A 15,092-nucleotide genomic window follows, 5' to 3' on the forward strand; every position below is an offset into this window, starting at 1 on the left:
CAACAGAGAAAAGTGGACTTTAAGCAAATCACCAGATTAGAATCTGTGCTAAAATGTTCTTATTCCCTGCACTTCTAAGTTGCCCTTAGAGGTGACTTTTACAGACTGCACAGGTAGATATTAGTGGGAATTATAATATTATGTGTTGAGATAAAGTAATTTTTATTTTGGGCTCTTTACATTTCATTAGATCTTAATGTTTTCAGAATATCTATGTTAAGATTATTTAATCACTTTTAATTATATAAATGAAACACTGAAACACCCATTTTGCAGTCAAATAGAAATAGACCATGTTAGCATATTTCTTACAGTTAACATACTATTTCAAAGATGCAGCATTACATATTTTTATTTCTGAATTATTTCTGGTAAGAATAGAATAAATAAATAATTGCTATATTAATTTAGGTGGTCAGATCTAATGAAGAAATATAAAACTATGAAATGTTTATTTTTAAATGTCTATTATTTATGTAAGAGTAAAGTGTTATAGAATGGTTTTACACAGCCCAGGGCATAAGAAATATATGAATCTGTTGTGCTCAAGCCAACAGTTTGCCTAGCCTAAGTTTTTGAGAGAGTGATTGAATAACCTAATTTCTTTAGCTGCAGTGGAGTAATCACTAACCAGGGTACAAATACCTGTGAGCCATAATATAGTCTATATTCTCCTAAACTATCACTAATAAAAGCTTTACCTCTATTCTCCCAAAGAATAAAAAGAAAAAGTTTACCACTAACACTGAAACAAGGAAAGTATTATTCTCACTACTTCTGCTTCACTCAAACTAGAAAATGGAGGACTGAATTGGATAGGGAAGACTAAACTTGAATGTGTAAAAAAAATGTTCTAGGTGCAGAGTTGACTGAAGACAAACGAAAGTAAATGGGTTAATTGATTTCCACATCTTTTGACTTAAAATAGGAAATATAAAAATTAAAGAACAGCAGTTCCTCATAGATTCTTAAATTGGAGAGTCAGGGCCCTGAGGATCTTTTCCAAGTCATCGTTGGTTGAGTTAGCCATTTCACATTTGAGGGAATTATTTTCCTTTTATGGGAAGGTGGGAAGCAGAATTTCTTACTCTGTGATTAGGCGAGAGAGTATTACCGAAGCCTTGAGTCCAAGATCCCCAAGAATAGTCTAGAAAAAATATTTTGCTTGAATTAGGAACAGTGTTCTGTAGCAGAGATTTTATGGCTAAAACTGTGGAAACAGAATGTTATTCCAAATAAATTTCCCATAGTAAGAGGGCTCAGGACCATAATGTAACCAATATAAATGACCTCTAGTTTAAAGCCATGGGGATATTTGGGTCCTTTGTGTATCTGGGAAGTCTGGCATACTTGTCCTTACATCTTTCAAAACACATTTACACAGGGAAGAGTCAGATGGAGATGAATCTGATATTGTCTCTTGTAGTTCATAAAAATGATGCCTAGATCATATGACTTCAAACCATCTGATACTTTTTGATGATCATCTCATCCTATTTTAGCTCACAATCTTTTTTTCCCATACAAAATAAAATCTCTATGATAAATAAATAGACAAAGGGGAAGACAAGACAGTAGAAGGTGAGATTGACTAGATAAGGTTGTATGGATGGAAGCTAAGATAGCAAGGATAAATATTCACTGGGGAATAGTTTAATAAAGCTGAAGTTAATGCTTGCCTCAAATTTCACCGTAGAGTACCTGTGCTAAAGCGCTAACAGCTATCTGTACTCGGATGTGCCAGTTAGTTCCACCCTTGGGAGACTATTATATTTTGCTCTTAACTTTGGAAAATTATTTTAGTAATTATAATTAAGTATGAGTTTACATTCATAAGAAATACATAATATTGGAATGGTATTCCTGCAGCAGGTAAATTTTTCTGTATGACTTTAAGTTATTATTTTTATGTTTATTAATGTTGCACTTAATCTTTTTTTCTTCTTTTGGGCAGGTGACCAACATATTCCTGTAACTCATGGCTATCACATCTGCAAGGCCTCTCTTCGAAGCTTTTCCTTCAGGATGGCTGCTTTGCACACATCGGCCACCAGATGGCGGCCCAAGACAGGCAATTTGGAAGGAAACTAAACTAAAGTTAAAGAGACTCAAGAGAAGCTTGCCTTTCTACCCCTTGGCTGAAACTCCCTTCTCCAAGGAGTTTAATGGTGTATAATAACAGTGTATAAGGGGGCAGTGTGAGTGGCTATGTGTTTTAATTCACTCAAAGAGATTTGTTTGTTTCTCTTTTTTAAGGAAAATGTCAAACAAGCAAAAGAGAATTGTATAATGAACCCTCTTGTGCCATCACTAAACTTCACAGTTTTTTATTTGTTGACAATTAAGAACTCTAGAATTAGTCACTCCTTGATCTTTTACTCATCTTTATCTTTAAATATTCGGATTTTCTAATGAATGTTAATGATTCCAAAGTTACATTACTGGCTAGAAAATACTTCTAGGATATTAAGGGTGAATTTAGCACATCTCACTACATTTTAGTGAGTTTGCAAGTATTATGAGAACTGGATGCAAGTTATATTAATGGAGAATGGAGTCTAACTATAGTTCATCATGATTGACCTTCCACAAATTCACAGCTAATAAACACTTTCAAAGATATAAAACCTGATTTTTTTTTAACGCTACAAGGTGAAATGTAAGCACTGAAGTTCCAATGAGTAAATCTTAGCATTACATTTTTAAGGCGGTGGCTGAATTTTTTTAAAGTAACATTTTATAATATTCCAATTATGTTAGCTTTCTGATCATTTTAAAATGTATCTTATGAATTCACTATGGTGCACATACACTAATTTATATTTTAATACCAATGCATTATATACTTGTATCCTTTTAATTGAAAAATTAAGAAATTACATACACTGTGACATATGCCTGGAAAAAAAGTAAATTCTTAAGGAAATGCTCCAATTTATAAACCTAAGAAAATGAGTACTTCTAAACAATTCTAAAGGTTTCCAGAAGCTGTAGTTATGATACCAATGCATCAAGATGTTAAATCTTTAGGGCTTTTTCCCCACCAGTCTGTCAGTAGTAATAATTTTATTCATATAGATGACACAAAACTGATAGCTTTAGAAACTGACAAAACTGACAAAATTGACATGCAGCAGGATTTGTTTTACTTCAACAACAGACAACTGCTAAGGGAATTTAATACACGATGTATAACACAAGAACATAAGCTCTACATGCAAAGTATGTCATATTTGCAATATTGACATGGCAAAATTACACTCATGCAATAACAAGGCACAGCACACGGCAAACCACAGGACACTACACCACTGTGCCAAAGATATTGTCACCTACTTGTCAATGGAGCCCACCATGTAGTAAACCATTGGAAACCAACAGATTGCATCCAGAAAATGCATATCTGGCCTAAGTAGCAGATGGGTTACAAAATGAAACACAATGTCACAACAGTGGCAGCACTTCTGGGGAAAGGAAGTAAGTTGACTTAGTTTGCATTTCCGAAACTAAACACTTCCTAACAAGATTCATTTAAGTGCCCTTTTCCATAACATTCATTAGTAAATGTCATTTGCACTTGTTATGGACCACAGAATTACACTCAGCATTATAAAAACAAGCTGTATTCCAGCTTTCTAAATCAGAAACATTATTGCATAATCCTATAGAAATACTGAATCACTACTCTTAATTAATTATGACTAAAAGAACCTTATCAGAGAATTTAAAAGCTATCCAAAAAAGAGAAGGCCTTGTAAAATGAATAAACAATGTGTTCTTTTTTTCCTTAGATAACTTAATTATAGGGTACCAATACCTTTTAAGAGCAACTTTCTATAAGGGGTTTATGATCATAGCATACATTACAATATATCAACAGATCAAATCAAATATGCATATCACCATCCAAAATATGTATTAAAGTAGAGTTTCAATGAAAGGAATTCACCCTGTAATTTACTGATTTACTCAATATATATTGTTGAGCAAATATTTATTATGATGGAAATCTTTCTCGCATATTGAAGAAAGAGTTAGAAACCCAATAGTTTCGTAAACCATACTTAACCTATTGTATTAATTTTATAGTTACTAATTCATACATGAATGTATTCACTCAACATTTTATTCATAAATTTATTTAATAATCATTTTAATATACCCAGACATTTATTAAAACAATAATGTGTTAACTTGCAAATGCAATTTTTAAAACACACACAAAAATTTCCAAATTATAATGTATTTTAATTTGATAAAAATAAACAATCCACTTAGGTAAACAGGTGAAATCTAGGGAAGATTTCAGAGATGATGCTTAATTTGGGTGTTGCAGGCTGAGTGTGAGTTTCCAGCATAATAGAAGGGAAGGGAAATTCTAGTTTAATGAAACCAAAAGGACCTACAATTTTCTAGATACTTCATTCCAGCTGGGTCACCTCTTTTCCTCCCGTATTTATTTTTTTGCTTTTATTTACCTTCCTATTCTTATACTCTAAATAAAATGAATGCTCAGTAGAGCAAAGTATATATATATAAAAAAAAAAAACCTTCTAAGTTATACTGCTTTTACAACTTTGACTAAATTATCCCCATCATAACATTTCTTTTTGGTCAGTTAAAAGACCAATATTAGCTTATGGATGTATCACAGTTCATTTCTTTAAAATCTCAAATATTTAGTTCATTAGTTATTTTAACTTTTTGCTGTTAGTTACTGAGTTATCTGTTACGTCCAATATCTTCCTTCTAAACATAATACTAACATGCATAGCTTTGGATGACTTTTCTTTAGCATTGGATATTACCATTATCCCAGGACATGCATTGAAGGGATATAGTAAGATGTAGTCTATAAACAGCTTTTAAGCTCCTGATATATGTTGTTTACAACACATATAATACAGACTCCAGAAGCAGCCTGTGATCCAGTGGAGATTTCCCTCTTCCCTCTTTCTAGACACTGTGCTGCTTCTTGAAATAAGCAGGGCATTCAAATGGTTGGTTGAGACCTCTCTGTGTCTCACTCCCTGTGTCTCACTCCCTGTGTCTCACTCCCTGTGTCTCACTCCCTGTGTCTCACTCTCTGTGTCTCACTCCCTGTGTCTCACTCTCTGTGTCTCACTCTCTGTGTCTCACTCCCTGTGTCTCACTCCCTGTGTCTCACTCTCTGTGTCTCACTCCCTGTGTCGCACTCCCTGTGTCTCACTCCCTGTGTCTCACTCTCTGTGTCTCACTCCCTGTGTCGCACTCTCTGTGTCTCACTCCCTGTGTCGCACTCCCTGTGTCTCACTCCCTGTGTCTCACTCCCTGTGTCGCACTCTCTGTGTCTCACTCCCTGTGTCGCACTCCCTGTGTCGCACTCCCTGTGTCTCACTCCCTGTGTCTCACTCTCTGTGTCTCACTCCCTGTGTCGCACTCCCTGTGTCGCACTCCCTGTGTCTCACTCCCTGTGTCTCACTCTCTGTGTCTCACTCCCTGTGTCTCACTCTCTGTGTCTCACTCCCTGTGTCTCACTCCCTGTGTCTCACTCCCTGTGTCTCACTCTCTGTGTCTCACTCCCTGTGTCTCACTCTCTGTGTCTCACTCCCTGTGTCTCACTCTCTGTGTCTCACTCCCTGTGTCTCACTCTCTGTGTCTCACTCCCTGTGTCTCACTCTCTGTGTCTCACTCCCTGTGTCTCACTCCCTGTGTCTCACTCTCTGTGTCTCACTCTCCTTGCCTCCAAGCTGTGGAGACGCAGGTCCCACAAGAGTGGAGCAGCACTGAGATTTTGTGGTGGTTTGAAAAACCACCTTTGTGTTTTCTCACTACTATTTTTAATTTATTCTCTTGGTGCCTAACTCCACATATATATTTGTGTATATAACATATATTACATTATAAATATATATAAATACATAATTGTACTCCAACAAAATGAGTATTTCAAGTGCCAATAACTTAGGTAGTTAAATTGGGTCCATCATTCTTCATTGTTCATCACAGATATATATCTGGATTGGAATACCTTCCTTTTTTCCTTGCCCATTCTTTAAGTCCAGGTCATTTCAATTTCATTGGGCTATCTTCTCTGACCATCTATCCACTGTGATACATCTTTCTTCTAAACCCTAGTAATGGTATTTAATATTATTGAATCACTCAACTCAATGGAAATGTTGGAAATCTTCTGTGGAATAACAAGTATTGAGGTCACTGGGTGACAAAATGAGCCTCTGTGTTATACCAACCTTTCTGTTGGAGTTAAAACTCAAGACCTAGACATTTTGTTGCTTTTTCTAGTAGAGATCATAAAAGATATTTGGTCATGATAATTATTGTTTTGCTTTAGGAAACAAATTTTAGTCACATGCAATTCTGCCACAAATAAATCGCAATAAGCGGTCTTCCAAATCCTTAGAAATTTGCATCAGCATCTATATTGTAGTTAGCATGGTTCACCCTTACATGAATTTAGCTATGTTACAAGGTAAACCAAGTCCTCCCACCCTAGTAAATCTCCAATACTGATTAATTTAATTAATTTAAGGCGTTTCTGCCAGATTCTTGGCAATACTTAATTTTACTTAACAAACAGATGAGTTCACTACCACTTTGAAAAAGGTGGTTTCAAAGGAAACCTGAAACTTAAAGATTAAATCAACTGTGCATTTACATGCATTGTGCCAGCAACTGGCCACATCATTTACAGCAACAACTTGCTTAGTAATTGAGTAACATAAAGGATATCATATGTTCTTAACAGTCTCATCTTTTTCATTGCTGGGGAGCAATTCATTGGCAAGCATAACTTTTATATCATAGACATTATTATATAAACCATAAAACATTTACAAATATCAGAGACGTCTTTTGTTACATTACACCTCTTATAAAGCATAGATGCAGAGTTGAATGTAAACAAATTTAAAAAATAATATAATTAAATGCATGTTTTTGTTATCTGACTGCTAAATATAGAAAGCCTATCTTAAGGAAAGTGGTGAAAATGACAAATTCAATTATAAAGCCCATCACAAAAAATTTGACATAAGAAGGATATATCAAAAATTGTTATTAATAAAAATTTACAGATCAAAGTTTTTTTAAATATGAAGAAATATTTCAAATCAACAAGAAAAAGATAACTATGATGGGAAATTAAACATATGACAGAATAAATGTGCATAGATCCAAACAAAACTCAACAGGCCAAATTAGTACTAAACAAAAGAATTCAACAAATATGACAAGTAACTGATTTTAACAAACAGAAGATAAATGAAACACACTCGTTAATTAAGGTCCTGCAGTTCTTTTAAGAAAGTTGATTAGTATGAGCCTAGGACCTATATCCTCATAAAATCTCATAATAAAAACTGCCATTATATGAGAATATTAAATAGCGTTTTCTAGGAAATGAAAAAATGTCTGAATTTTTATTGAATTGAAAAATTCAAGACCATTATTTCTTTCCAGTTTTATTAATAACTATAATTTTTTATTTCAAGTTCTTCAAGAAATGAGTCTGATATGCCTTTATGAGCACAACTTAACATTTCTTTTTTTTTCAAAATCCCATTAAGTAGTTTATTTCTTCCTAAAAATATAAAAGTTTAATGTCAACTACTTGCAATAAATGTTTTTATTAATTGGGCTTTCACACAAATCCACCTATCACACTGAGTAGAGATAGTGCTATTTTCTTGAATGGCAGAAGGAAAATTGACTTCTTCCGATAGCCTTTCATATGTCAAATACTGCACTTGTGTTTTATATGCACTACCTTTCCTAGTCTTATAATAACATTATCTTTCATAGTCTCTAACCATTTTACAAAGCAGAAAATTGAGGCTCATATCAATAAGATGGGCTTAGATCTTATCTCAGATCTGATCTACCAGATGTTTTACAATTACTTTGCTAACTGAAGTTGACTTGGCATTATATGCGAAAGGAAGACTGATGTAACAAATGGGAGGTATAAACAAGATTTTGCTAGAAGGTAAGAAGAACACAAGCCTGGATCCTGCACTTCATCTTTGTGCAGCTTTGGGAAACGTTTTCCAGCTTTTTACCTACTTTTCTCTTTCATGTGAAATGGTGTCATAAGATGAATAGCTGACCTTTAGGTTGTAGTGATAATGAAAATATTTAAAATCAGGATGGCAAAGCAGACCAAACAGAACAGATGGCCAACAAATTTGAGCTGACACCTGCTCTAATGAGACAGTCCCATGTGAAAAATGTTTTTCAATATGACTGAGTTTTACTTTATTGCCATTTTAGAACTAAAACTCTTTCTATTTGAAAATATTGTGAATGCTTCTTTTGGCATATTATCTGTGTGAATGTTATAAATTTAATTTATATTTTAAACCTATGTACTTATGACATCTGTTATTTATCTTTTATTGAATTAATTGGTCTTTCAACTGAATTTCCTAAATAGTCATATACATGATGTTGTTTTAAACAATGCCCATATAAATTTAAAATAAAGTCATTCCCCTGAACTAATGAATAATTGTAGAAGTATATACTAGTAAATCATAATTTTATGAATTCCTACAGCTTGGGAATATTTTAAAGAAGAAAACATAACTTTCGTAATGCTTTAGGATAAATAGAAAAATACTAGCCATTTCAGAGAAACAGATACCTCATTTGTTTAAGGCTTGCATAAAACTTCCTGGAACACTATTTATTGGTATTGTTTGTGTTTACTCACTGTTGGCCAAAGAAGCAGAGAACATCACAATGATAACAAAAATTAGAGAACATTTTTGGGCAATACAAAGGGAGCTTACAGATTTTACAGCATGTATCTTCATCTTAATAAATAAGCTGAAATAATTATAATATTATAATGCTGTAATAAATTGATATAAAATCAAACCCCACAAGAATCTCCAGCCATTAGGAAGGCAAAGGGCATTTTCAATGCAAAAATAATGCAGTTAAAATATAATTGACAAATTCTATTTTTCATTTATCAAATGCTACATTAGGTAATATCATAGAGTTAAAAAAACAATAAGCTAGGAATTACATAGGACGTTCTAATCCTAGAATTGACCTCGGAAGAGGTCATTTAACTTCTTTGGGACTGTTTTACGTTATCTGGAAAACAAGAGGCAGTGATATATCTAAGTCACAGGTCTTTCAGTTATTTAAAGTTCATGTTATAATTCGTAATCTTGGAGATTTTGAACTGGTTAATAAATCATCAGTTTTTAATGTAAATGCATTTCTTATGGGAATCAAATGGAAAGTGAAGTTAAAGTGTATAATATCATGACCAGCATGTACTGCATACTTAACAGTTATCTTTATGAACAGAGGGTAGAGAATATTAAGAGTATTAAAGAATATTAACTTTTATTAAATGACCTAAAGAATATCAGCTTTATTAATAGATCTTTATGGTGTGAGATAAAATATTTTTTGATAAATGCAGTATCTATATTTATACAGAAATACTGACCAGTTTGCCAGTAATTAAGAGAAGTAGAGTTTTCAGATTTTTCAGTTATTAGTCAAATCCAAGAATTAAGATTATACAAACCACCACTTGATTTTATAGTTCTCATAGCCAGATCAACTAACCCTTCAGTAATCAGAGACTTTAGAAGTCTTTTAATCAAAACGGAACAGAAAGGGACTGATTTGTTATTGTACCCTACAATCTACATGAAGTAAACTTGCAAAAGAGGGCTTAGGTGCCATCATGAGCTCCAGTGGATAAGAAGGACAAAAAGAGGGAATTAAGGATTCTGAGACAGGATTATTTACCAGATTGGAGACTGAAAAAGAGGAGTCCAAAGTGAACTCCACTACCAAATTTGGAGAGACTAATGGGGAAGGGAGTTGGTTTATGAGAAAATTTATCAGTAAATTGGATCTTGCAATAAATAAATATAAAGAAGAACGACAATTGTGCCCTTGGCCTTATCAGAGGAAGTAGTAATCAGTTCCCACTTCTTTACTCTCAAGTTCCTTCCTGTCTTCCTCTGTGTTACCTTGGACCTGAGCTGATTCAGTTTGATCCAAGCTCTATACACTAGGGCTTCCCTAAGGCAATCAATTTTCAAACAGCCCTGTCTTAAATACTGTCTCTAGGTAAGTGGACACATCACTAAGCAATTGTGCGCAAGTCTGACACATTAGAATTCACACAATCAGCTGGAGGTCTCTGTGTGCTGCTCAGCCTGGCCCTATTCAGAAATGCCTCGGAGGGGCCTTCCAGTCACTCTGGCCACAGCCATCACATGGCCCAAACTTTACTCTCTCTCTTTTTTTTTTTTTTTTTAATTTTTGACAGGCAGAGTGGACAGTGAGAGAGAGACAGAGAGAAAGGTCTTCCTTTTGCCGTTGGTTCACCCTCCAATGGCCGCCGCGGTAGGCGCACTGTGGCCGGCGCACCACGCTGATCCGATGGCAGGAGCCAGGTGCTTCTCCTGGTCTCCCATGGGGTGCAGGGCCCAAGGACTTGGGCCATCCTCCACTGCACTCCCGGGCCACAGGAGAGAGCTGGCCTGGAAGAGGGGCAACAGGGACAGGTTCGGTGCCCCGACCGGGACTAGAACCCGGTGTGCCGGCGCCGCAAGGCGGAGGATTAGCCTAGTGAGCCGCTGCACCGGCTTACTCTCTCTTTTTAAAAAGATTTATTTATTTATTTGAAAGACGGGGGGGGGGGGGTGGGGGAGGAAGGGGGAGGAGAAGAGGGAGAGAGGGAGAGAGGGAGAGAGAAAGAGAGAGAGAGAGAGAGAGAGAGAGAGAATCTTCCATCTACTGGTGGGTGCACTCTCCAAATGACTGCAAAAAGCAGCTCTAGGACAGGCTGAAGCCAGGAGCCAGGAATTCAATGTGGGTCTCACACACGGGTGGCCTGGCCACAAGCACTTGGGCCAACTTCTGCTGCCTTCTCAGGCGCATTAGGAGGGAGCTGGATTGGAAGCAGGAGAGCCGAGACTGGAATCAGCACTCCAATATGGGCAGCTTATCCCACTGCGCCGCAACGCCAGCTTCCTAATTTTTGCTCTAATACTTGTTCTATACTTTGTATTTCTTTAGACTTCAGGTCCAAGTTTCTGCGCCTACCAACCCTACCCCACATACCCTAAATAAGCCTCCCCTTTGCTTACCTGCCAGAAAGCTATGAAACAGGCACTGTGTCATCACAGCTAAACTCTGTCTCCTGAAACCACAAGTGAGCTCAGCGTGTAGAGACAATGACCACTGTCACGATGATGCCACAAAGAGTTAGCAATGAGTATTCTGATAACAGTATATTCAGTGTAAACACTATAATGAAATGATAATATATTGGAGAGGTATCTCTGCTGTGGGAAACTTCTTTAAAAGGCAAAGATAGGGCAACATAATTTGAATTCATTTAGTTTATCCTAAAATTTTCATGACTTTGGAATGAATAAGCAGACTGGGAGGATCCTAAGGCAGCATACTGATCTAAGAATCATCTGCCACTAGTTTCCAGGCAAGATTATAATAATTTTGGAATAAAACAACTTTTTGCCCAGGGATACGATGCCCTATGTTAATATTTGAATAAGAATTTTGAGGAGCCACCATTGTGGTGTGGTGGTTTAAGCTGTTGCTTACAAAGCTGGTATCCCCTATGAGCACTGGTTCAAGTACCAGCTGCTCTGCTTCCAATCCAAATCCCTGCTAATGCACCTGGGAAAGCAGCAGAAGATGGTGCAAGTACTTGGGCCCCTGCACCCCTGTAGGAGACCTGGATGGAGTTCCAGGCTCCTGATTTGAGCTTGGCCCAGCCCTCTCTCTGTGTCTCCTTCTCTTTCTCAGTAACTCTGTATTTCAGATTGATAAATAAAAAAAAGTCTTTAAAAAGGGATATTGAAATGCTCAAATAGTCTTATTTAACAAGAGTAAATCAATTCAATGTTTTCAAAATAAACGCATGTGAGTAAGGATAATTTTATTACTTTATAGTATGTATGTTTTAACAGTGGTATACTCATAACAGCTTATACTGCTGCTGTATGGTATAGTAGGTAAAAGTGGATCAATAAATGCTTTTCTGATAATTAACAGTTATTTAAAAAGACTACAAAATAATCCAGTTTTGGCAGCTTTCAGGCTGATTAATTTAAGGAAAATTGCCAGAATGCTTTCAACAGCCTTTTTTCCATAATATTACGAGCACATAAAGACTTGCAAGATAGCTTTAAATAAAATTCTTAGAGTATTCCAGGTCTGATTAAGCTGTATTTATGAAGCATAACCATATTCAATGATTTTCTTGTAACATAGCACAAAATATGTCTCCCAATGAAACATGTATCATAGTGTATTTTATTTAAAATACTACCAGCAAATTAAATTCAATTATTTTTTGTACACAATATAATATAAAAAACTCTTTTCTTTTTTGTGTATTTTAAAATATACTTACGGGTTATCCAATAGCAGTACTATGGGATTAAGTTCTTTCTTTGGTCTATAATATGCCCTGAGAGGAACAATAAAATTATACAATCCATTTCCAGCTGTTTCAGCTGCAACTATAATTAGCTTATTTTTGAATCCATAGGCTTTTGCGTCCTCATAGTAGTTATGTTGGCAACTCTAGAGAAAAAAATTATACAAAGAAATGCCATTTTTATACTCCACTAAAATTTGGTGAGAAAAATCTGGATATATGGAAATGTAAAATTAAACTAATCAAGTAAATTCTTACTTTCTAAAAAGGCTGAAAAGTTATATTTTTGTGTGCCAAATTCTCCATTCTTTAGTGGAAAGCAAAGGTGCGTAATACCAAGGAAATGAGTCACAGGTATACAGCATGGTTTTGAAAGAGTGAGCAATATGTGAGTATACATGTTTTACTGCAAACTACAACTTGATGCTAGATAACATCTGGGTATCTACATTTCCACAAAAAAACCTACTTCCGGCTTTCATTCGAGAAATGTGATAATATCATTATTAAAAGAAGCATTGGGAACATCCCCATTACTGAATGTCTAAAGCAATTTAGTTAAAAAGAAACAAAACAGAAGCATTAAACCTTTAACTTTCTAAATGTATACCTAAGCAATAAAATAATGATGCAAATGCTGAAAAATAAAATCATAACACTAACAACAATAACAATAAAAACACAAAGGCAAAGCTTTGTGTATTTCGTGATTTCCTGGGAGTCTAGAACTTGCTGCAACTAGAATTATTAAACCAACACTATTTTAAGTTAAAATTATAAGCATGGAAAATTACTCTGGCAATCTGCTCTTTCATGTTTGTAAGTCTCTACGTGGATTTCTTTTTATTTATTTGGTTTGAGATTATTTGATTCTCTGTGGATTCATCACCTCTGGAATATTCTTTGCCATTGTTACTTAATAAAAATTATAAATACTGATGGAACAAGGCACCATGAGTAAGCAAAAGCAATGAACAAAATAATTGGACCCATAAAGACTGTAAATTCTGCTGTTATTAGAGTCAGAACAGAAAATGAGCATGTTTAATAAGAAATAAGAGAAAGTAGTTACATTATGAACAAAGAACAAGAAACTACTTAAAATATCCAGGAAAATGTGGGAAAAAATCCACATCTATTTTTGTATACTTTCTAAAACTAAATGGTATAACCCAGAAGATTATTTAAATCACAGATATAATACAAAGGATCAGCTACAGGACAGAGTTGAAGGTATTGCTCAAATTTAAGATAGAGTAGCACAAAGAAACTAGGTTGAAAAACTGAAAGACTTAAAAGATAGTATAAGAAGATATAGCATATATTTAATAAGAATAACTGCAGAAACAGGCAAAAGAGAATCAGAAAAAAAGGCCGAGTCAAATAAGTATTTTCTATAAGTTGATAACTAGCTGTCCTTAAAAGCCTGCAAAGCAGTCACTTCCTGAGCCCCATTTTAGGAGTGCCCAGGCAGAGTTAGTAATCTTATCTACCAGGTGAAATTAACTTGAATGATGGCTGTATAAAAATTTTCTTTTTTCTTAGTCATTTGGAACAGCCTTACACAACTCTTTATCTATTCATTCTTTATTCCCAAAAATGTCTTTAAAATTAATCAACTGCCTCTTGTCAGCACACCCTAAAGGTGTCTCCAAAGGTGTCTGTAACCAAGCATGTTCTAAGAAGAGTAGCCTCCATCCTGTGAGAAATTCACCCCTGCTTACCTGAAGCCTTCCTCTTCTGGCCAAGCCAATGCATATCTACTGTGTAATAATAAATGGACCTGTTTATTTCCATTGACAATCCATTGGCATTCAATGGGGGCCTCAGAGAAGAACTGGGACTCCCACAGTTGTCCTAATTTGCACTTGGCACCAACACAGGTCCCCTGTGCCTCTCAGACCCTGAGCTTCTCCCTGGGGTGGAATGTTATGTTCTCCTAGACCTCTGGATCCCCTTTTTGGGTCTATGGTCCCTCACAGAGTATTCTTGGCTCATTTTTTGTTTATCGTATTCAGAAACTATGAGTATTTTTTTTTCAGAGCTGTAAGTCAAGCATCTAAGTGGTCTTTCCTCCTTGATCACTTTGATTATCTGTTAAAAAACCAGGAGAGAGCTTGAACTGGCCTACTTTTGCTAGGAAACATGAGAGACTGAGTTCATTAGCTCTGAAGAGATGAGACTCCAGTTCCTCCCAGCTAAAAGTCATTTCATGCTAATCACAGGCCCATGGGTGTGTTGGAGGGGTGATTGCCTATGGTGTGCAGCAACCTTAGAGGGAAATCCAACCAGCTAATTAAAGTAAACTCATCAGGGAAGTGCATAGAAGCGTGGATCACCTTGCACTCGGAGCCCTCCCAGAAACATAGGTTCCATGGAAAGAAAACTGAAAAATTTCTTGAAAAAAACAAGAAAATTCCCCAGAGCAGCGTATTCTTATCCACCATACATGATTTTACTTGAGGTCAGTCTACCAGCCCTCTCCTCCAAACATGGGCAATGGGATTTCAAAATCTGAGGGACAAGGAAACAGGATCAACCCATTTCCACCTGCTGGCTTTATGTTCAGCAACTACGGTGCCATTATATGCCAACTAATTAAGCAAATAGAGAAAGTCTTATAAAAAGATTATCTAAATCTTAA

At 35.7% G+C, this 15,092-nt stretch overlaps 1 protein-coding gene across 3 annotated transcripts in view; it reads right to left on the reverse strand.

Moving 5' to 3' along the window:
• The window catches only part of KCNT2 (potassium sodium-activated channel subfamily T member 2), a 385,345-nt gene that overhangs the window by 67,810 nt on the left and 302,443 nt on the right, over positions 1 to 15,092 (reverse strand). For all 3 annotated transcript variants that reach the window (XM_062211536.1, XM_062211538.1, XM_062211537.1), the window contains one exon: positions 12,422 to 12,594. In XM_062211536.1, the coding sequence (XP_062067520.1) occupies positions 12,422 to 12,594 (173 nt within the window). The remainder of the gene's footprint in view (positions 1 to 12,421; positions 12,595 to 15,092) is intronic.

This window comes from Lepus europaeus, chromosome 14 (assembly GCF_033115175.1).
Source record: "Lepus europaeus isolate LE1 chromosome 14, mLepTim1.pri, whole genome shotgun sequence".
NCBI lineage: Eukaryota > Metazoa > Chordata > Mammalia > Lagomorpha > Leporidae > Lepus > Lepus europaeus.